The following is a 24,132-nucleotide window of genomic DNA, read 5'->3' on the forward strand; positions in this document are numbered from 1 at the left end:
ATCCCAAGGATAGAGGAGACTGGCAGTTATAGTCCATGGGGTCGCAAAGAGTTGGACATGACTGAGTGACTAATACTTCATGGCTGATCCAGACCATTCTCATTTCCATTCAGCTTTAGAATTGAATTATTTCCAAAGACAATGACCTTTACCCACACTTGGTGTATACTGTGTGGACTCGAATCTGCTCCCCTAAAGCCAAAACAGTGGCACCATGTCTATATTTGGTGGTTATAAACTGTGTTTAGGGGAGGTGATCACAAAGAACACATTAGAACATTCTTTTGTTTTTCACCAAAAACACTTGATGCGGTAGAACAGTGAAATATGTCTTTAAAGTATCAGAGGTTTTGGTACCAAGAATAGTATATTCTATGAAATTGTGATTTAAATGAAGGAGCCATGCAATGATGGTTTTCAAATTTGCAAGAAAGTTTTTTTTTCAGCTGGTATCTTACAAAGAAAGTCTTTCATCATTGTCCGGGTCATGTAATTTATTAATACTTTTAAATTCCATGTGCTATAAATATTTATTTGAAGAAGTTCAGTCATTACAAATATATACCAAGAAGTGGAATTTCTCTCCCTCTCAGTCCTTGCCTCCCCTCACACTTCCATTTTTATTTCAGTGACTATAAAAATATATATCATAAAATTTTAAAAACTATAGTGGATTCATCCTTTTGTACTTTGTTATACTTAATTTTTTCTAATTAATGACATTTCAAGAAAGTAATAGAGATCTGTTTCATTTTTTCAGCCTTTTGAATATTGTTACATTTTACATAAAACCCCACAATTTTATTATTTCCTATTAATAGAGTTTTAAGTTTTTGCCAATTTTTATCTGTTATAAACTGAGACTGACTAAATAAAATCTCAGTACTCAATATACATTTATGATAATATTCCTTCAGTTAGACACCTGAGTGCTAAAGTCTCTAGAATACAGTATTAAATCATATTTTAAACATACAGCTTTAGGGATAGATGGAGACAAGAAAGATTTCAACATTCCACTATGGTGGATATTTTAAAGTCACCACTCTTGATTCTTGTTCTTTTAGGCCATTAACATTTTCAATTGTCTGTTAAAAAAAAAGAAATTGAAACTAAGCTACAGCAATGTAATGAAGGAAGAATAGAAAGATAAGAGAATTCTAAACTTGAAAACTTAGTAATTAAAAAAGAAGAAGTTTTGGAGGAGAAAAATAAGGGATTATAAAAGTCCTCAAATGAGAAAATTAGCTGAAATGCATCCCTCCATCCTCTTCTCCTTTCCCTCCTCTCCTTTCATTCTCCTTTTTTAAAACATTTTCAAAGACAGTCGGCAGCTACAAATTAAGAACTTTTTTTTTTTTTTTTAGCATTATACTGAATTTGAAGGATTTTGGAGATAATTCTTAATAAAAGAGAGAAACTAGTTAAGGAAATCTATGTGGGAAAAGTGAAAGTTAATCGCTGTGTCCGACTGTTTGTGACCCATGGACGGTAGCCCGCCAGGCTCCTCTGTTCACGGAATTCTCCAGGCAAGAATGCTGGATTGGGTTGTCATTTCCTTCTCCAGGGGATCTTCCCAATTTAGGGACTGAGCCCAAGTCTCCTGCATTGCAGGAAGATTCTTTATTGTTTGAGCCATCCACCCAGTGTGGGAAAAGGATTAGGTTAAAGCAGCATTTGAAAGATGCAATGTGATGACTCTTTGTAGAAAAGAGGAGAAATAGTGGGGAAGAGTATCATGATTTAATCACAGGCAGAGCCAATTAATAGGCCATCAGCAAAGTATGTAAATGCTCACAATACCTTGCCCCACATGGGTTAAAAATGCTAATCTCCAAGAGCTTGCTTGATCACCAAGAGCCAGTAGAAACCAGATTTAAATGGGGATGATTCCTTTGTGTGTACATCAAGAGGGTGCTGCCTGGGGTTTCCTTCTGCCCACCAGCTTCCTCAGACCCTGTTTCAGGTCTTTGTTTCTTAGGCTGTAGATAAAAGGATTGAGCATGGAGGACAGAACTGTGTAAACAATTGTTGCCATGTGGTCCCTGACAGTGTAGGTGGACACAGGCTGTAAATAGACATAGAAGATGCTTCCATAAAAGAGTGTTACCACAGTGAGGTGAGACCCACATGTGGAGAAGGCTTTGCGTTTCCCAGAAGCTGAGGGAATTTTAAGAACTGCAATGAGGATTTGTATATAAGAGAAAGTAATGCATAGGAAAGGGGTCACTAAAATAAAAGATCCTTCTATCAATATCACAATTTCGTTGACAAATGTGGGGGAGCAGGACAATTTTATCAGAGGGCTGAGGTCACAGAGAAAGTTATGGATAATATTAGAGTCACAGAAGGTGAGCTGATTCAGCAGAAGTGTGTGTAGGAGTGAGTGGAAATGAGGCAACGAGCAGGAGAAGGCCACCAGCAGGACACAGCGGCGGTGGCTCATGATGGTGACATAGTGGAAGGGGTCACAGATGGCCACATAGCGGTCATAGGCCATGACTGCCAGAAGGCAGCTGTCAGTGTTGCCCAAGGCATATATAAAATACATCTGGGTCAAACATCCAGCATAGGAGATGGTCTTATGTGACAGGAAGTTCACCAGCATCCTGGGGACAATGGTTGTTGTGAAGCAAATGTCAGTGAAAGACAGGACACTCAAGAAGAAATACATGGGGGTGTGCAGTTGGGGGTCAGAGCGGATGGCCAGGATGATGAGCAGGTTCCCTGTTATGGTGACCAGGTACATGATGAGGAAGAGGATGAAGAGTGGCTTCTGGTCCTCAGGCTGGGAGGAGAGTCCCAGGAGGATGAACTCAGAGACACTGCTGGTTTGGTTGAGTCTTTCCATTGACTCGGGTCTATTAATAGCTATATACAAGAAGGTTTATTATTTCACATGCTTCAATTCTGTATCCCAAATCATGAGAACCCAGCAGATCATTGTTCCCTCTATTTGGTCATCATTAGCCACTCTGCAGGGAAAGCTTGTTACCCTTATCGTTCTTGATGTGGTCCTTCCTTCCCAAATCCATGGGCTTGATAAGAACCTTATATTGCAAGCTGGAGGGACAGAAGAAGAGTTTTACTTAAAAAAATATTGAGGTGAACCTCTTTGATTCTAGTTCCTTCATTCCTATTCTGGAAAATTCCTATTTCCTTCTTGGGAACATAACAATAAAACAGATGTTTCTTTTGAGTTGTTCATTTTGTAGTTTGGGAGACAGATCATCAGCAGAGTAGGTAATATTATATCATGTAGGGACACATTTTTAAACAAAATATAAGAAGATGGAGGTGACTGGGGATTAGAGGGCATTTTAGATATTGAAGTCACAGAACACTCATTCCTTATCAAAGCAAATTCAGTTGGTATACTAGGTCTTGGGTGGAAATAACCATTTTTCAAAATAACCAACAGAGCTAATCTCAAAGAAATGTTGAATCCAGTACAATAGTGATTTTTCCTTTTGTCTGCACACAGAATGAGAGGCTCTCCCTCCTTAGCTCATGGGATATGAGCGTCAGTCTATGCAGATCTTCCCTCTTTGTAAAACCATTTTCCTTTTTTTTAAACTCCTGTTGTAAATTACATTTGTATAGTATGGACATCCATTTTTGACTCTTCAATTTTTTCCTTAAAATTCCTCTTTCATATGTTTATCAAAAAATAACTGTGAGAAACATGTCTACATACATGTTTTTTTTTTTTTTTTTTTGGTTGTATCTAGTGACCTAGCAATGGACATTAAAATAGCCTCTGTTTCTTACTACTGCAAAAGTTCTATAGTGAGGGATTGTGCATCTACAAAGTACTCTAACAAAGTGCTTTAAATCAAGATTTCAGAGTCAGCGTATCCCCCTATATCTTGTGAATAGACATATCCCTTAGGGATTTTGATACATTTTGAGATGTTTGGGTATTTATACATTCTTAGCTACAGTAAAAATCTCAACATATATACTTTCATATCATATATGACATGAAACACACATATCATCAAAGTGTCTAAAATAATTTCTTTAGAGGCAGCATATCATTTCAGACATTTTGAATGCACATTGGTGTAAAAGTACACTGATATATTATCATATTAATTAATAGAAAAAATAAGTAAGTGCTTACATTTAAGTTTTAAGTTACCCCAAGTTACTTAAGTTACTTCATGTGTGATATTGAGCAAAAGCATCCACATTCTCATGAGGGGTTAGTGAGATAGCACATTTCAAACACCTCAAGACAAGCATATTATGAACACTCAGGAGAAGCTGCTAATACTCATCAATCCCCATGTCACCCTCCCTCATCTTCTATTTCTAGAAGGTCTCAAAATCAACTCATTCACCTGTGTAAAATATCACATCCTGCACCGCCAAATTTTCAGGCTAATTTTATGATTTTGTAAGATTTTATGGAAGAAAAGAAAAGACCCTGATGCTTGGACAGATTGAGGGCAGGATGAGAAGCGGGTGACAGAGGATGAGATGGTTGGATGGCTTCACTGACTCAATGGACATGAGTTTGAGCAAACTCAGGGAGACAGTGATGGACAGGAAAGCCTGGTGTGCTATAGTCCATGGGATTGCAAAGAATGAGACATGACTTAGTGACTGAACAACAGCAATGGAAGAAATATTTGTTTTGTTTCAGTGCATTGAGCTTTGAGTGGATCAGTAATTAAAGTTAATTAGAATAAACCAATATTTGTTGAAAATGTATTACATGTCAAGCTTATTATAGTCACCTCACTAAATTCCATAATAAGAAATTGGAAAGCACGTGTTATTAAATGGGAGAATGAGGCTTATAGAGGTGAAGCAATTTGCTCAAAGTCACTAAGGAATCGCAATCAGGATTTGGACGCATTCAGATTTCTGACTCACTTTAAGCTCATGCTTTCAAGCATTACGCTACCCCTCCCCTAGGTTTGGTATATTTATCATTTGTCACAGTCACCAACAATCAATCATGCACTATTTTCCTCATTTTGGCAATTTCCTAACATGAAATACCTCTCTATTGCCCTTTATCGACAAGCTTTCTTCTCCCATGTTCTGAATCTATCCTTGTAGTTGCAAGAGAGGTGATCTGGTTATCTTTGTTGCTGAGATGGTAGAATTTGAGTATTTGAATATTCATGATTAATTGACCAAAATCATGGGCTTTTATAACTGGGGTGTGTCTGGAGTGTGGAGTTGTGGCCATGCAGTGACAGTACCCTGAAGACAAAAAATGGGGTTTGATTTGTCCTGCATCTCCTGCTCACAAGTTGGTTCTTGACATTTTAAGGATAACAAGGGAGACACCATGTCTGCAAAGCAGTTTATCACACACAAATCAAGATTGAAAGGTGAGTCATTTGTGAAAGGGCTGCCTGGGGGAATGTGGAATACAAAAATTAGTGGCAATTTGGTGAATTATTTAAATTGGATGCTCCAGGTCATAGATGTGAAGAACACCCAGGCTAGAAAAAAGGAGGAAGGTTTTGGATCTGAGAACCTGGGAGAATAGTTCTAAAAGCAGTGTAAGTGGATCAGAATAGGAATACAACAGTTTTTTTTTTTTTTTCCGTCTTCTTTTCTGCTGAAGCACTTTGCTTTCACCAAAACTTATGTTATAGGTAGCCTAGAAGTCCAACTGGATGAACTTAAAACCAAATGCCACATAAAAGTTCTACTTGGACTTTATGACTTCTCAATCCATAAAATATTTGAAAGTATCCAAAGAGAAAAGTGTAAGATATTAAGCTGGGATAGAGTAGCCCAGTGGGTGGCCAGTTTCCTGAAGCTCACCTGCATGTCCAGATGCTTTTCTTTCATTCCCAACCTCTCCAGAAGCTGATCTGCACCATGTCTGTTCATCAGGTCATAGTTTGCTTCTCAGCCAAAGCTCAGCTTCCTCGTGTTTCTCCCATGGAATGGGAGACGCTCTGACTTAAGTAAGAGGACTCTCCTGATTGTGGAAGACTAGCCAGCTTCTCGTGAGTTTGGAGTATTCTCTGCTAGCCCCTGGGGTGCTTGTTAGGTTGAGGAAGTTGTGGTGTGATGACTTCTCAGGGAATTTCATCCTGGGATCTCTGTAGGCAGAGAAAGCACAAAGGGAATCAGAGCTAGCCCAGCTGACTTCAAGGGGACAGGGGACCCCTGAGGCTTCCTGTTTAGCTGTGGGACTAATCTCAGAGCTAATGAACCTCAGTGCACTGTCTCAAGGTCAGGCTTCAAGTGTATTTTATCAAGGATAGGAAAATATTCATGTGGGTGAATATTTTCATTTTATTGAAAATAGGTGTGGACCAAGGTGTATTCTAGAACCAGACAGATCATACATAAATGAATATGCAGAGTTTTCCAATTTTAAGGGGATCAATTGGTGAAGATCAATGGTGTGTATGTGCTTTCCAGTATCTGGGGAAGCATGTGGATTAGATTTTTTTTTAAGTGAGGGATTAGGCTACTGTGAATTTACATATGTTTAAAATCACAGGGTTAGGCAAATGTTGTCATATTTAGCAAAGGGGCTTTGAAAAACATGTATGTATTTAAGAGTTTAGGCTCAAATCAGTGATTTGAAGTTGTATTGAGGGAGAGGAGATACTTATTAGAATGCTGGCCTACTCATTTAGGGGTTGCTTTTAACAAGAGACTTTGCCTCTATGAGCCTCAGTTTCTTCATCTGAAAAAGCAGGATAGCAGTTCTTTATGGCACTAAAACCAGAAATAACATTTTCTTTTGAGCTTTATATAGATAATATTGTGTATTTTGTTAAAAATCATCCACAAATATAGGAAAAACAACACATTCTGCTACTGCCTTCAGGGTAAACCACTGTCTCACACAAAACATCTGCATCTTCTTCCTTACCTTTGAGTTGAGTGTAGAAAGTTTAATGTACTTACCAAGAGTAAATACTACTGAGGCAGAAACCCCTGGGTTTGAGTCATGCCTCCTGCACTTACTCTTCATGTGGCCTTCATCTTTCTCTTGTTTCCATTCATTCACCCAACAAATATTTAATTATTATTTTCCAGCTTTATTGAGATGATTTACATATAACATTGTGTAAGTTAAAGGTATACAACACAGTTGTTTGAGACGTATTTATTAAGCACAATAATTACCACAATAATGTTAGTTAACACATCCATAACCTCACATAGCTACAACTTATTTGTTTTGGTGAGAACATTTTTTCTTGCACAACCTGGTAAATTTTCTGATTTTCCTTTTTAAAAATTTTTTTATTAGAGTATATTTGATTTACGATATTTCATTAGTCAGATGTAAGCAGAATGAATCAGTTACGCATATACATATATCCACTCTGGTTTAGATTCTTTTCCCATATAGGCCACTACTGTGTGCTGAGTAGAGTTCTATGTACTATTGGTGGGAACTTTTAAATTTTTGTCCTCTTAGCAACTGTCTTTATTTAAAAGAAATTTAAAAACTGAGGTACACTTGATGTGCAATGTGTTAAGTTCAAAGTGTACAACATAGTGATTCTCATTTTTAAAGATTGTACTCCATTTATAGTTATTATAAACTATTGGGTATAATATCTGTGCTGAACAATACATGCTTGTATAAATAGGTCATTGTTTTATATATGGTGGTTTGTACCTCTTAAACCTCTATCCCTATTTGCTCTGCCTCACTGTTAACCTAGAGTTTGTTCTCTATGTCGGCATTTTTTTTTTTTTTTTTTTGCTATTTTCAATTGTTTCTTTTATTTCTACATTCTACATATAAGTGATATCATACAGTATTTGTCCTTCTCTGTTTTCTTTTTCTTAGGGGAAAATTGTTTTATTTAGTTTTCTTTTGTTTATTCAATGAAAGAGTCTTTCAATTCTATAGTGCTTGACAATTTTCAAAAGTTTCACATATATGATTTCATATAACCCCACAATTGCCCTTTTAAAAATTCCCTTCTCCTATGTTCCCCTGCATGGATCACAGCTTTGTCTTTGCAAAGGGTTTTGTGTGACTCAAAAAATTATTAAAGAGATGGAAATACCAGGCCATCTTACCTGTCTCCTGAGAAATTTGAAAGCAGGTCAAGAAGCAACAGTTAGAACCAGACATGGAACAGTAGACTGGTTTCAAACTGGGAAAGGAGTATGTCAAAACTGAATACTGTCACCCTGCTTATTTAACTTACATGCAGAGCCCATCATACGAAATGCCAGGCTGAATAAATCACAAGCTGGAATCAAGATTGGCAGGAGAAATGTCAACAACCTCAGCTATGCAGATAATACCACTCTAATGGCAGAAAGTGAAGAGGAACTAAAGAGCCTCTTGATAAAGGTGAAAGAGGAGAGTGAAAAAGCTGGCTTGAAACTCAACATTCAAAAAGCTAAGATCTTGGCATCTGGTCCCATCATTTCACGGCAAATAGTGGGGGAAAAAATGGAAGCAGTGATGGACTTTATTTTCCTGGGCTCCAAAATCATTGAGGATGATAACTCCAGGCATGAAATTAAAAGATGCTTGCTCTTTGGAAGGAAACTTACAACAAACCTAGACAGCCTATTAAAAAACAGAGATGTAACTTTGTTGACACAGGTCTGTATAGTCAAAGCTACGGTTTTTCCAGTAGGCAGGTGTGAATGTGAGAACTGGACCGTAAGGAAGGCTGAGTGCCAAAGAATTGATGCTTTCAAGTTGTGGTGCTGGAGAAGACTCTTCAGAGTCCCTTGGATGGCAAGGAGATCAAAGCAGTCAATCCTAAAGGAAATCAACACTGAATATTCATTGAAAGGATTGCTGAAGCTGAAGCTCCAAAACTTTGGCCACCTGATGAAAAGAGCTGACTCATTGGAAAAAACCCTAATGCTGGGAAAGATTAAAGGGAAAAGGAGAAGGGAGTGACAGAAGATGAGATGGTTAGATAGCCTCATCGACTCAAGGGACATGAATTTGAACAAACTCCAGGAAATAGTGGAGGCCAGAGGAGCCTGGTGTGCTGCAGTCCATGGGGTCACCAAGAGTTGGACATGACTCAGTGACTGAACAACAACAAAAGGGAGGCAATCACATTATAATGACCTCTTGATTCTCACTGAAAACACTTGATGCAGTAGAACAATTAGATATGTCCTTAATGTTCCAGAAGTTTCGATACTTAGAATGCTGTATCCTATCAAATTATGATTCAAGTGAAAGAGCCAAACAATGATATTTTTCATATTTGCAAGCACCTAAAAAGTTTCTCTTCAGCTGGTATTTTACAAACAGTCTTTCACCATTGCATTGGTCATTTGATTTATTAATAGATTTCAATTCCATGAGCTATCAACATTTATTTATACAAATTCAGATGAATGTGTATCAAGAAGTGCAATTTCTCTCCCTCTGTGTCCCTCCCTAGCCTTACACTTCCATTCTTATTCCAGTGACTATATAGATATATAACATATTATTTTGAAAACTAAAATGAATTCATACTTTCATACTCAGGTCTACTTAAGATTTCTATTTACTGATATTTCAAGAAAATAACAGAGATCTGCTTGATATTTTCTGCCTGCTGCATATTGTTATATTCGATAATTAATCACAATTAGTTTCTCCAGTCCTTATTGGTAGGATTTTAGGTTTTTCCCAAATTTTTATCTGTTATAAAATTGATTGACTAAAATAAATTGTCTGGAATCAATATACACTTACGATATTAATAATATACCTTCAAGTCAGACTCAAGAATTGGTGTTTCTAGAATACAGTTTAAATCGTATATTTTAAACATGTAGGTTTAAGGATAGACAGAAGTAAGAAATGTTTCAATATACATACTACGCAATGGATAATTTTATGTTATCATTCATGATTCTCATTCTTTCTGGCCATTAGCATTTGGGAGTTGTGTGCTAAAAAAATATGAAACTGAAAAGGTATAAAACCATAGAAATATAGTAAATCAGGAGAAAGATAAGAGAGTAGTAGAAGTGAAAACTTAATAAGCCAAGAAAAAGTTTTGGAGAGAAAATTAAGGTGTTATTAAAGAGGGTGGGATGATTTGGGAGAATGGCATTGAAACATGTATAATATCATATATGAAACGAGTCAGCAGTCCAGGTTTGATGCACGATACTGGATGCTTGGGGCTGGTGCACTGGGATGACCCAGAGGGATGGTACGAGGAGGGAGGAGGGAGGGGGGTTCAGGATGGGGAACACGTGTATACCTGTGGCAGATTCATGTTGATATACGGCAAAACCAATACAGTAATGTAAAGTTAAAAAATAAAAGAAAAGAAAAAAATAAAAAGTATACATGTAAGATTGCATTTATGGGGACCTGTAAATGTTTAGGAATGTGCCAACTTTAATGAGAAGTGTAATTTAATGTTTTTCAGATGTTGATATTTGAATAAAATCTCTATAAATGCAAAAAAAATCCTGATATTGAGATAATTAAGTAAAATATACTCCATCTTCTCCTTTTCCTTTTCTCCATTCATTATCTCCTCTTTCAAACATTTACAAAGACAATCAGCAACTATAAATTAAGTAATTAGTTTTAGCCATTTACTGAAATTGAAGAATTTTGGAGGATAATTATTGATAAAAGACAGAAATTAGTCCAGGAAATATCTGTGAGAAAAGGCTTATCTCAAAGCAATATTTCTAAGATGCAATGTGATGAATTTTCATAGAAAAGAGGAGAAATGGTGAGGGGGTGTATCATGATTTAAGCTGAGGCAAAGCCAATTGATGGGTCTTCATCAATGGATGTAATTGACCACAATTCCTATTCTCACATGGGTTAAAAATGCTAACCTCCAAGAGCTTGCTTGATCACCAAAAGCCAGTAGAAACCAGATTCAAATGGGGAAGATTCCCTTGTGTGTTCATCAAGGGGGTGCTGTCTGAGGTTTCCTCCTGCCCACCAGCTTCCTCAGACTCTGTTTCAGGTCTTTGTTTCTTAGGCTGTAGATAAAAGGATTGAGCATGGAGGATAGAACTGTGTAGACAATTGTTGCCACGTGGTCCCTGACAGTGTAGGTGGACACAGGCTGTAAATAGACATAGAAGATGCTTCCATAAAACAGTGTTACCACAGTGAGGTGCGAACCACATGTGGAGAAGGCTTTGTGTTTCCCAGAAGTTGAGGGAATTTTGAGAATTGCAATGAGGATCCGTATATAAGAGAAAGTAATGAATAGAAAGGGGGTCACCAAAAGAACAAGTCCTTCTGTCATTATCACAATTTCATTGATTAATGTGGGGGAGCAGGACAATTTCATCAGAGGGCTGAGGTCACAGAGAAAATGATGGATAACATTAGAGTCACAGAAGGTGAGCTGATTCAGCAGAAGTACATGTAGGAGTGAGTGGAAGTGAGGCAATGAGCAGGAGAAGGCCACCAGCAGGACACAGTGGCGGTGGCCCATGATGGTGACATAGTGGAAGGGGTCACAGATGGCCACATAGCGGTCAAAGGCCATGACTGCCAGAAGGCAGCTGTCAGTGTTTCCCAGAGCATATATAAAATACATCTGGGACAGACACCCAGCATAGGAGATGGTCTTATGTGACAGGAAGTTCACCAGCATCCTGGGGACAATGGTTGTGGTGAAGCAAATGTCAGTGAAAGACAGGAAACTCAAGAAGAAATACATGGGGGTGTGCAGTTGGGGGTCAGAGCAGATGGCCAGGACGATGAGCAGGTTCCCTGTTATGGTGACCAGGTATATGATGAGGAAGAGGATGAAGAGTGGCTTCTGGTCCTGAGGTCGGGAGGAGAGTCCCAGGAGGATGAACTCAGAGACACTGCTGGTTTGGTTGAGTCTTTCCATTGGCTTGGGTCTGGTTAAATACAAGACATTCTGTTATTTCACATCTTACCATTCCATAGCCCAAATCATGATAAGTCTTTGTTTCCTCTATTTGGTCATCATTACCAGCTATTCAGGCCATGTCACTCTCATGGTTCTTGATGTGGACCTCCCTTCCCAAACCCATGGGCATCATAAGTGCTTTATGTTAAAAGTTGGAGGGAGAGAATGAGAGCTTTCCTTTAGAAGTCATCAGAGGTCGACTTCTCTGATTCAAGTTCCTTAGATCCCAATCTGGGGAAAGCACTGTTTCCCTACTGGGAACATAGCAATTCAACTGAGAAATATTTGCCTTTTGTGCCATTCATGTTGTAGTTTGGGTGACAGATCAACAAACATAATATGTAAAATAATATTATGAAAAAACTCTACATCTGCAGAGTGTTTTTAAAAAGTGTTTTATGTCAACTTCTTAGAGTCAGCATATTCATCCTTGCCTTTTCTATAGACACATTCCATAAGAATTTCAATCATTTTTAGATATTGGTTATTTATAGATGCTTGGTTACCATAAAAATCTCTACAGTGAACATACTGTATCAACAAAGTGTTTAAAATCATTTTTTTTAGAGGCAGCACACTCTCACACATTTTGAACATACATTGGTATACTGTGCGTGCATGCTCAGTCGCTTCAGTAGCATCTGACTCTTTGAGGCACTGTAGACTATAGCCTGCCAGGCTCCTCCATCCGTAGGGTTCTCCAGGCAAGAGTATTGGAGTGGGTTGCCATTTCCTTCTCTGTTGGCATAGTATGTTGATGCATTAATATATTCATTGAACAAATAGATACTTACACTTTAGTTGTAAGCTACTAAACAGTTTTTATTTTTTTTTATAAATTTGTGTTTATTTGAGAAAATCTGATTTATTTTATTTTTTTAATATAAATTTATTTTTTTAATTGGAGGTTAATTACTTTAAAATATTGTATTGGTTTTGCCATATATCAACATGAATCCGCCATGGGTGTACACATGTTCCCCATCCTGAACCCCCCACCTCCCCTGTACAATCCCTCTGGGTTGTCCCAGTGCACCAGCCCCAAGAAACCAGTATCATGCATCGAACTTGGACTGGTGATTCATTTCATGTATGATATACATGTTTCAATGCCATTCTCCCTAATCATCCCACCCTCTCCCTCTCCCACAGAGTCCAAAAGATTGTTCTATACATCTGTGTCTCTTTTGCTGTCTCACATACAGAGTTATCGTTACCATCTTTCTAAATTCCATATATATGCGTTAGTATACTGTATTAGGGTTCTTCTTTCTGGCTTACTTCACTCTGTATAATAGGCTCCAGTTTCATCCACCTCATTAGAACGGATTCAAATGTATTCTTTTTAATGGCTGAGTAATATTCCATTGTGTATATGTACCACAGCTTTCTTATCCATTCATCTGCTGATGGACATCTAGGTTGCTTCCATGTCCTAGCTATTATAAACAGTGCTGCGATGAACATTGGGGTACACGTGTCTCTTTCAATTCTGGTTTCCTCAGTGTGTATGCCCAGCAGTGGGATTGCTGGATCATAAGGCAGTTCTATTTCCAGTTTTTTAAGGAAATCTCCACACTGTTCTCCATAGTGGCTATACTAGTTTGCATTCCCACCAACAGTGTAAGAGGGTTCCCTTTTCTCCACACCCTCTCCAGCATTTATTGCTTGTAGACTTGGATCGCAGCCATTCTGACTGGTGTGAAATGGTACCTCATTGTGGTTTCGATTTGCATTTCTCTGATAATGAGTTTTTAAACCTCACTTACTTCATATGTAATATTGGACACAAATATCTACATTCTCATGAAAGTTTAGTAAGAGAAGGCAGTTAAAACACTTGAAACAAAGACAAGCATATTGTAAACATCCACGAGAAGACGTTGGTACTCATCAATCCCTGTGTCATTGTTCCTTATGTGCTATTTCCAGATGCTCTCATAATCAGTTAATTCACGTGTATAAAATACCACATTCTTCATCATTGAATTGTCAGGCTAATTTCAGGATTTTCCAAGATTTTATAGAACACCTTGTTTATGCCTTGAGCCTTGAGTGAATTAGTAGAGTTAATAATAATACCTAATTATTTATTGAAAAGTTATTACATGCCACATTTATGCTAAGCACCTCACTACATCCCCCAAAAAGAGGAATTGAGAGGCATGTGTTTTTATCAGGAGACTGAGGCTTATGGAGGTGAAGTGGTTTGCCCAAGGTCATGAAGGAAGTGAGTAGGAATCAGGATTTGAATCCTACTCTGATTTCAGTCTCACTCTAAGCTCATGCTCCCAAGCAGTATGCTACCCTTCTCTAGTTTTGGTATACTTATTATCTGTCACAATTTGGCACACGCACTGTTTTCCTCATTTTGAAAATTCCCTACATGAATTATCCTTCTACCCTTTTAAACTGACAAGTCTTTCTTCCTCCATGTTCTTATAGTCACAAGAGAGTTGACCTACCTTTCTGTGTTGAAGAGATGGTGGAATTTGAAAATTGGAATATCCTTGATTAAAGGGCCCAGGTGAGTCAGAAATAATTAGCCATGCTTGGCTGGGGTGTGCCTGGTGTGTGGAGCTGTGACTGTGCCGTGGACAGTACCCTGAAGACAAAAAGTATGGATTTGATTTATCTTGCATCACCTGCTCACAAGCTGATTCCTAATGTTTTATAAACAGGGAATATCATGTGCATGAGGAAGTTTATCACACACAGATCAGTATTCAAAAATGAGTCACTTGTGAAAGGTCTTCCTGGGCAATGTGGAATATTAAAAATCAGTGGTGATCTGGTGAATTATGAGATTGGAGCCTCCAGGTTGTAGATGTGAGGAACACCCAGGCTGATGACTAGAAAGAGAGGAAGGTTTTGGATCTGAGAATCAGGAAGATTAGCTCTAAAAGGACAGGGTGTATGAATGATGCTGGGAATACAACTCTTTCTTTCCTCTTATTTCTATTGAAGGATTTTGCTTCCACCAAAACATATGGTATAGGTGCCTAGAAGTCCAACTGGATGGATTTAAAACCAAGTGACATATGGAAATGTTACTTGGATCTTATGACTTCTCAATCCATGAAATATTTGAAAGTATCAGGGAAAAAAAAGTAAGGTACCAAACTGGGTTGGAGTAGCCAAGTGAGTGGCCAGCTTCTGAAGCTCACCTCCACGTCCAGATGCCTTTCTTTCCTTCCCAGCCGCTCCAGAAGATGATGTGTACCACATCTGTTCATCAGGTCAAATCTGCTTCTCAGTCAAAGTTCAGCTTCTGCATGTGTCTTCTGTGTACTTCTAGGCTGACTGACAAGGAGAGAAGTAGGGATGGAGGAGGAGCCGACATACTACTCCAAAGGGATAACACATTTCCCTTTCCTGACCTCAACCCCCATTTCTTCCCTAACGCCTGGTCCCTAGCATGATGCTGCTCCTCCCAGCTCCAGATCTCAGAAGGCAGAGATGGTCTGACTCAAGTGGGAGGACTCTCCTGATTGTGGAAGCCCAGCCAGCTTCTCATGAGTCTGAGATCTGCTCTGCTGGTCTCTGGGGCATTTATTAGGCTGAGGGAGTCGTGATGTGAGCACCTCTCAGAGGAGTTTGTCCTTGAATCTCTGTAGGCAGAGAAAGCAAATGGGAATCACAGCCAGCACTGCTGACTCCAAGAGGACAGGGGACCCCTGAGGCTTCCTGTTAACATGTTGGCACTAATCTCAGAGTTTCTGAACCTCAGTACATCATCTCAAGACTATGCTTCAGTTTCCCCAGGATGGGCTATCATGAGTGGACAAATATTTGTATGAGTGAGTACTTTTGTTTCAGGGGATTCAGGTATGGACCAAGGTGTAGTCTAGATCTGGCAGATCATAAGTCAATGTGGGAACATTGTACTTTTCAGGGGATTCAGTTGAGGGAGATCAATGGTGTGTATGTGCTTGCCAGTGTCTGGGGTGTATGTGGATTAGATTTTTTCTGTGTGGGATTAGGTTAATAATAATGTATTTTTAATGCACAGGGTCAGGCAAATTTATTGTCATATTTAACAAAGGAGCTTTTGGAAAAAATGTATGTATTTCAGAGTTCAGGTGGTATGAATACAAAATAGAATATTACTCAGCCAGAAAAAAGGAAATCTTGGCTCTGGCAACAACATGGATGGACCTGGAGCAGTGTTTTGAGGTTAAGTTCTTTGTTTAATTTTTTTAAAATTGAGGTATGGTTGATATACAATATTATGTAAGTTCGGGTATCCAACATAGTGAGTCCCAATTTTTAAAGGTTATACTCCATTTATAGTTATTATACAATATTAGGTATATTTTCTGTGCTGAACAATATGTCCCTGTAGGTTATTTATTTTCTACATAGTGGTTTGTACCTCTTAATTCTCTACCCCTATCTTGTCTCTTCCCTCTCTCTTTGCCTACTGCTAATCTATAGTTTGGTGTATGTGTCTACGAGTCTGTCTTTTTTAACATTTTCATTAGTTTGTCTTTTAATAGTCTATATATAAGTGATATCATATAGTATTTGTCTCTGTTTTTTTTTTTTTTTTAGGGGAAATTGTTTTATTTGGTGTTTTGTTTTTATTCAATGAAAGATTCTTTAAATTCTATATGCCTTACAACTTTTCAAAGTTTCACTTCACAATTTCATATAATCCCACAGTAACCCTTTTTAACAAGTTCCATACCCCGGTGTTTCCCCTCCCCTTCTCCTTCTCCCCGCTGGTAACTACTAGTTCTTTCTATATAGCTGTGAGTCTGTAATCATTTGTTCCATGCAAAGTTATTATAATACTATTGACCTTATTTCTTAAGATGTACATTGCTGCTGCTAAGTCGCTTCAGTCGTGTCCGACTCAGTACGACCCCATAGACGGCAGCTCACGAGACTCCCCCGTCCCTGGGATTCTCCAGGCAAGAACACTGGAGTGGGTTGCTATTTTCTTCTCCAATATGTACATTACATCTCCACAACTTATTTGTTTATAACTGGAAGTTTGTATCTTTTAGTTTCCTTTAATTATACCCTCTCCCCTCCAAAGTCCATCTCCTCTGGCTACCACCCGTCTCTTCCCTGTACGTGTGAGGCTTTTCATTTTGTTTTGCTTGTTTTGTTTTTCAGATTCCACATTGAAGTGAGATCATATGATATTTTTCTTTCTCTACGTGATTATTTCACTTAGCATCATACCCTCTAAGTTCATCCATGTTGTTGCATGAGTAAAATTCATGTTGTATGCATGAGTAATATGGCTGAGTAATAGTCTATTTTGTATGCATACCACATTGTTAAAATCTATTTATCTACTTATGGATACTTAATTAGCTTTCATACTTTCTCTATGGTAAACAATGCTTCAGTGAACGTTAGGGTGCACTTTCTTTTTTTTCAATTACTGTGTTTGTTTTCCTCAAGTAAATGCTCAGAAGTGAAACTGCTGGATCATGTGGCAATTCTATTTTTAACTCTTTGAGTTCCTTCCAGTATAATTTTCCACCCAATTTAAGTCTGTTGTAGTTAAAAGACCAGTTAGATTCCAACATACAGGGTGGAGGACCAAACATGTCTCTCTTGTACTCAGGTGCCTGCTTTAACCAAGGTGTCATCCTGGTTACAGAAACATAAAGCAGCAGCTGCTCGCTGACAGTCTCAGTATGTCACTGATGTTCAAAGGCAGGCGCCCTGTCTTAGTGCTACAGCAAATGTAACAGCAATATGTGTGATATTACTAAAGTGATAATCCGAACTTACTATTGTCTAGGCAGGTCTTTAAGAAACTCATTGATATCTTCTCTCTAAATTATATGCAAAATGTCTCAGGAAACTATTATAGTTTGGCTTTGGCCCAATACTTCATCTCCTGGAAAAACGAACCCTGGAAACATCCTGTATTGGCCCTGACTCAGCACTACATGTGAGAGAGGCAGTTAAAAACACTACATTCTTGCTTTGAGGTAGTTTTGCAAGAAAGGAACACTGAATCCCTTTCCTGCCTTTATTTTTCATTAGGTGATCTCACTTCAGCTGCCTTAGTTCTCCCACTTTTTCCAATTACTAGCTGTCCTAAAACTAAGATCATGGCATCCAGTCCCATCACTTCATGGCAAATAAAAGGGGAAACAATGGAAACAGTGAGAGACTTTAATTTTTGGGGCTCCAAAATCACTGCAGATGGTGACTGCAGCTGTGAAATTAAAAGACACTTGCTTCTTGAAAGAAAAACTATGACCAACCTAGACAGCGTATTAAAAAGCAGAGACATTACTTTGCTGACAAAGGTCCATTTACTCAAAGCTATGGTTTTCCCAGTCATCATGAATGGATGTGAGAGTTGGACTGTAAAGAGACCTGAGCAGCAAAGAATTGATTTTGAACTGTGGTGTTGGAGAAGACTCTAGAGAGTCCCTTGGACTGCAAGGAGATCCAACCAGTCCATTCTGAAGGAGATCAGCCCTGGGATTTCTTTGGAGGGAATGATGCTGAAGCTGAAACTCCAGTACTTTGGCCACCTCATGCAAAGAGTTGACTCATTGGAAAAGACTCTGATGCTGGGAGGGATTGGGGGCAGGAGGAGAAGGGGACGACAGAGGGTGAGATGGCTGGATGGCATCACTGACTCGATGGACTTGAGTCTGAGTGAACTCCGGGAGTTGGTGATGGACAGGGAGGCCTGACGTACTGCGATTCATGGGGTCGCAAAGAGTCAGACACAACTGATTGACTGAACTGACTGAGACGAAGGCATGCTCCAGAACATTTTTCCTTTAGAAATAGGCACAGTCAAAATTTGTTGTTGTTCAGTTGCTAAGTCATGTCTGACTCTTGGAGACCCCATAGATTGTAGCATACCAGGCTCCTCTGTTCTTTATTATCTCCTGGAGTTTGCTCAAATTCATGTCCGTTGAGTCAGTGATGCTAACTATCTCATCCTCTGCTGACCGCTTCTCCTCTTGCCCTCAGTCTTTCCCAGAATCGGGGCCTTTTCCAATGAGTCAGCTCTTCACATCAGGTAGCCAAAGTATTGGAGCTTCAGCTTCAGCACCAGTCCTTCCAATGAATATTCAGAGTTGATTTCTTTTAGGATCGACTGGTTTGATATCCTTGCTGTCCAAGGGTCTCTCAAGAGTCTTCTCCAGCACCACAGTTCAAAAGCATCAATTCTTTGGTATTCAGCCTTCTTTATGGCCCAACTCTCACATCCATATGTGATTTCTGGAAAAACCATAGCTTTGACTATACAGACCTTTGTAGGCAAACTGGTTGGAATGAAATAGAACTCTCAGCAGCACTGTCTCCTTTGGTATGGACATATACATAGTACCCTTAACTTAAATCAATTGGATTCCCAAGACAAAGAGTAAACTGGTGAACGTGTTAGTTGCTCAGTTGTGTCTGACTCTTTGAGACCCCATGGAACTTCATTTAGCCCACCAGGCTCTTCTGTCCATGAAATTCAACAGACTAGAATACTGGAGTGGGTTGCCATACCCTTCTCCAGGGATCTTCCCAGGATCGAACCTGGGTCTCCTGCATTGCAGGTAGATTCTTTACCGTCTGAGCCACCACACGAGACAAAGAGAAAATTGGTGAGTTGAAGGTAAATTTTGTGAGGTGAAGGGTAACATTGCCCTTGACCCTCTCATTCCCTTGTATTCAGATGAAGCGCACATTCAGCTGGTATTAATCTTTATTGTGCACCAGTGATGAATCATCCCCAAAGCCTTTGCTTATTATCTCCAGGTTCCAGGCTTTTTTTTTTTTTAAGTGATACATAATTTTTAGTTAGTAAAATGACAAATCTTATGTGTACAGCATTTTACTGATGACTTGGTCATCTTTTTCTTGTTGATGACCATTTAATTTGTGTTTAGTTTTTCCTAACATAAAATACTATGTATATTTTTGAGTTTTTAATAAACATAAAGTATTTTTATGTTTATAAGAATTTCCATACTGCTTTCCAAAGTGATTGTGTAATTTTATATTACCAGTCACTGCCTCTAGGTCATGAGGTTATGGTAATTTTTAAATTTTTACTTAAAAATTTTTGTATTATATTTTTTTGCTTATTTTTTTGCTTATTAATACTAAAATGCTTTATCTTTAAAAATTTTTTTTTAATTGGAGGCTAATTACTTTACAATATTGTATTGGTTTTGCCATACATCAACATGAATCTGCTACGGGTATTCATGTGTTCCCAATCCTGAACCCCCTTGCCACCTCCCTCCCCATACCATCCCTCTGGGTCATCCCAGTGCACCAGCCCCAAGCTTCCTATATTTTGCAAGACTTGGAGTTTCTAGAAGAAATATTAAATTATATAATGTATACCTGTGGCAGATTAATGTTGATATATGGCAAATTTTTTCTTATTAAAAAAAAATAAACATATAGTTGTAGGAAGAGGTGGAGGAAAAAATGGTTTCAACATTCCTATTGTTGAATGGATAATTTCTTGGTTCTTGTTCTTTCTGATCATTAGCAATTTTTTAAATTTAAATTTATTTATTTTAATTGGAGGCTAATTACTTTACAATGTTGTATTGGTTTTGCCATACATCAAAATGAATTTTTAATTGTTTGGAAAAATGAGGAAATTTAAAAGAAAGACATAGCAATATAATAAAGGAGGAATGGAAAACCAAGAGAAGAGAAAAAGTGAAAACTTAAGTTTTAAACAAAAAAATTTTGAAAGAGAAAAATGAAGAATTATGAAAATCTTCAAATTGAAAATCAGCTAAAATGTACTTTCTCCTTCTCCTCCTCCTCCCTCTCCTTTCTTCCTTTCCCTTTTCAAATGTTTACAAAGGCATCCAAGAGCTACAAATTAGGAAATTATTTTTAGCAATATACTGAAATGTGAAGGATGTTGGTGGATAAGTCTTGAAACGAGAGCAATTTGTTCAGGAAGTATCCGTGGGAAAAGGATTAGTTTAAGCATCTCATTTGGAAGATTCACTGTGATGACTCTTGATAGGAGAGAGGAGAAATAGAGAGGGAAAGTATCTTGATTAAGCAGAGGCAGAGCCAACTGAAGGATCATCATCACAGGATGTAATTACCCATGATGCCTCATCTCACATGGGTTAAAGAAGCTAACCTCCAAGAACTTGCTTGTTTACCAAGAATCAGCAGAAACCAGATTCAAGTGGAGCAGAATCCACACGTGTGTTTTTCAAGAGGGTGCTGCCTATGGTTTCCTTCTAACCAACAGCTTTCTCAGGCCCCGTTTCAGGTCTTTGTTTCTCAGGCTGTAGATAAAGGGATTGAGGGTGGAAGTTAAAACTGTGTAGACAATTGTTGCCATGTGGTCCCTGACGGTGTAGGTGGACACAGGCTGTAAATAGACATAGAAGATGCTTCCATAAAAGAGTGTTACCACAGTGAGGTGAGACCCACACGTGGAGAAGGCTTTGCATTTCCCAGCAGCCGAGGGAATTTTGAGAACTGCAAGGAGGATTCGTATATACGAAAAAGTAATGCATAGAAAGGGAGTCACCAAAAAAACAGATCCTTCTATCATCATCACAATTTCATTGACAAATGTGGAGGAGCAGGATAATTTCACCAGAGGGCTGAAGTCACAGAGGAAGTGGTGGATAATATTAGAGTCACAGAAAGTGACCTGATTCAACAGAAGTGTATGTAGGAGTGAGTGGAAGTGAGGCAATGAGCAGGAGAAGGCCACCAGCAGGACACAGCGGTGATGGCTCATGATGGTGACATAATGGAAGGGGTCACAGCTGGCCACATAGCGGTCAAAGGCCATGACTACTAGAAGCCAACTGTCAGTGTTGCCCAAGGCATATATAAAATACATCTGGGTCAGGAACCCAGCATAGGAGATGGTCTTATGTGACAAGAAGTTCACCAGCATCCTGGGGACAATGGTGGTTGTGAAGCAAATGTCAATGAAAGACAGGAAACTCAAGAAGAAATACATGGGGGTTTGGAGCTGGGAGTCAGAGTGGATGGCCAGGATGATGAGCAGGTTCCCTGTTATGGTGACCAGGTATATGATGAGGAAGATGATGAAGAGTGGCTTCTGGTCCTCAGGCAGGGAGGAGAGTCCCATGAGGATGAATTCAGAGACTCTGCTGGTTTGGTTGAGTCTTTCCATTGACTTGCATCTAGTCATATACAAGAAGGTTTGTTATTTGTCATGTTCCAATTCCATAGCCCAAGTCATGATAACCCAGCAAGTCTTTCTTTCCTCTATTTGGTCACTGTTAGTAGCCGTCCCGGGAAAGCGTGTCCAGCTTATGGTCGTTGATGTGTTCTTCCCTTCCCAAATTCATGGGCATCATAAAGGCCTTGTATTGCAAGCTGGAGAGACAGAAGAAGACAAGTTTTCCTTTAGAAATTGCCAGAGGTGGCCCTCTCTGATTCAAGTTCCTTAGTTCCTATTCTGGGAAAAGTCCTATTTCCTTACTGGGAACATAGCAAGAAAACTGACAAATCTTTGCCTTTGTGTAGTTTATGTTGTACTTTGGGAGTTAGATCATCAACAAACAAATACATAACATAGTATCAGGTATGGATAAATTTTGTTAAGCAAGTAGAGCAACCTAAGAGAATGGAGCTGACTGGGGAGTGGAGGTGGAGTTATTTTAGATAGGGAAGTCAGAGAGCCCTCATTTTTTATTAAAGCAAATTCTGTTGCATAATTCTAAAGTTTTTCTTTGCACTGTTTTGGATAGAATAAGAACATTTGTGAAAATAATCAACAGGGAAAAATCTAGGAAGAACGGTAAATGTAGTTCAACAGCATTTTTTCCTCCTCTTGGCAGAGAATGAGAGGTTCATCCTTCTTAGTTCATGGGATGCTATCATCACCAGCCTGTGCAAATTGTATATAATTTTTCCTTTCTTTAATTCCCCTGTCCTAAATCTCATGTGTACAGGATGGGCATCCTTTGTTGATTATTCAATTCATGTTTAAAAATTCCTCTTTCATATGTTTATTTAAAAATATATGAGAAACATTTATATACATTTTTTTCAATCATATCCAGTTGTCCAACAGTGGATATTGAAAAAGCCTGTTTCTTGGTGCTGTAAAAAACTAGGTAATGAGAGATCTTACACTAGCAAAGTGCTTTAAATAAAATTTTTAGAGTCAGCACATCCACCCATGCCTTGTGAATAGACATATTCCATAGGCATTTGTAAGCATTTTGAGATATTGGTTATATATTTTTGGTTACTGTAAAAATCTCCACAATACACACTTACATTATCCCTCACTGTCAAATTGTCAGGCTAATTTCAGGTTTTTACAAGATTTTATGGAAGAAATGTTGGTTTAGGCATTTAGCTTTGAGTGAATCAATAATTATTACTTAAAGCTCAATGCATAACAAATATTACTTCCATAAAATCTTGTAAAAACCTTAATACATCCTGATGGCTCAGTGGGTAATGAATCCTCCTGCAATGCAGGAGACACAGGAGACACAGGTTTGATCTGTAGTTTGGAAGATCCCCTGGAGAAGTAAATGGCAACCCCCTCCAGCACTCTTGCCTGAAAAATTCCATGGACAGAGCAACTTGGGGGGCTACAGTCCAAAGTGTGCAGAGTCAACACGGCTGAGTGACTAAGCGAGCAAATGAAGTCAATATTGCTATTAATCAATATTTATTGAAAGTTTTCGATATCGTGCTTATGCTAAACATCTCACTAAACCCCACAATAAAGAATTGGGAGATATGTGTTGTCATCAGGTGCCTGAGTTTTATGGAAATGAAGCAATTTGCCCAAGGTCACTAAAGGTAGTAAATAGCCATCAGGATTTGAACCCCACTCTGATTTCAGACTCACTCTAAGCATATGCTCTCAAGCATTGTGCTAAATCTCTTCTAGCTTTGGTATATTAATTTTCTGTTGCAATCAGGCAAGGTTCTATTTTCTCATTTTGATAATTTCCTACATGAATTACCCTTCTATTCCCTTAACTGACAATGTTTCTTCTCCCATACTCACTTGCAAGAGAAGTGAGTTATCTTTCTATGTTGTAGAGATGGTAGAATTTGAAAATGTGAATATCCATGATTAACTGGCCATAATCAGGCAGAAATAATTGGCCATGCACGACTGGGATATGTCTGGTATGTGGAGCTGTGGCCCTGTGATGCACACTGCCCTGAGTTGAAGACAAAAAGTAGGGGTTTGTTTTGTCCTGCATCACCTGCTCACAAGTTGGTTCCTGATGTTTTGTGAATAACAAGGGAGATACTTTGTTTTTGTCTGTAAAGCAGTTTATCACACACAAATCAATGT

General features: G+C 38.6%; 3 protein-coding genes across 3 annotated transcripts; all 3 read right to left on the bottom strand.

The window, feature by feature from the left end:
• Positions 1-1,906: 1,906 nt before the first annotated feature.
• Positions 1,907-2,851, bottom strand: LOC109565613 (olfactory receptor 1L8-like). The gene has a single exon (XM_019969520.2). The coding sequence runs from the start codon at positions 2,849-2,851 to the stop codon at positions 1,907-1,909; it is 945 nt and encodes a 314-aa protein (XP_019825079.2).
• Positions 2,852-10,859: 8,008 nt separating this feature from the next.
• LOC109565855 (olfactory receptor 1L8-like) lies at positions 10,860-11,804 on the bottom strand. Its single transcript, XM_019969810.2, has one exon. The coding sequence runs from the start codon at positions 11,802-11,804 to the stop codon at positions 10,860-10,862; it is 945 nt and encodes a 314-aa protein (XP_019825369.2).
• A 9,238-nt stretch (positions 11,805-21,042) lies between these two features.
• On the bottom strand, positions 21,043-21,972 carry LOC109565619 (olfactory receptor 1L8-like). The gene has a single exon (XM_019969524.2). The coding sequence runs from the start codon at positions 21,970-21,972 to the stop codon at positions 21,043-21,045; it is 930 nt and encodes a 309-aa protein (XP_019825083.2).
• Between the last annotated feature and the right edge of the window lie 2,160 nt (positions 21,973-24,132).

The sequence above is a fragment of the Bos indicus genome, chromosome 11 (genome assembly GCF_029378745.1).
Source record: "Bos indicus isolate NIAB-ARS_2022 breed Sahiwal x Tharparkar chromosome 11, NIAB-ARS_B.indTharparkar_mat_pri_1.0, whole genome shotgun sequence".
Taxonomy (NCBI): Eukaryota; Metazoa; Chordata; class Mammalia; order Artiodactyla; family Bovidae; genus Bos; species Bos indicus.

What these genes read in the sequence shown, in the direction of transcription:
- LOC109565613 (XM_019969520.2), bottom strand. Translation starts at nt 2,851, where the DNA reads ATGGAAAGACTCAACCAAACCAGCAGTGTCTCTGAGTTCATCCTCCTG.
- LOC109565619 (XM_019969524.2), bottom strand. Translation starts at nt 21,972, where the DNA reads ATGGAAAGACTCAACCAAACCAGCAGAGTCTCTGAATTCATCCTCATG.
- LOC109565855 (XM_019969810.2), bottom strand. Translation starts at nt 11,804, where the DNA reads ATGGAAAGACTCAACCAAACCAGCAGTGTCTCTGAGTTCATCCTCCTG.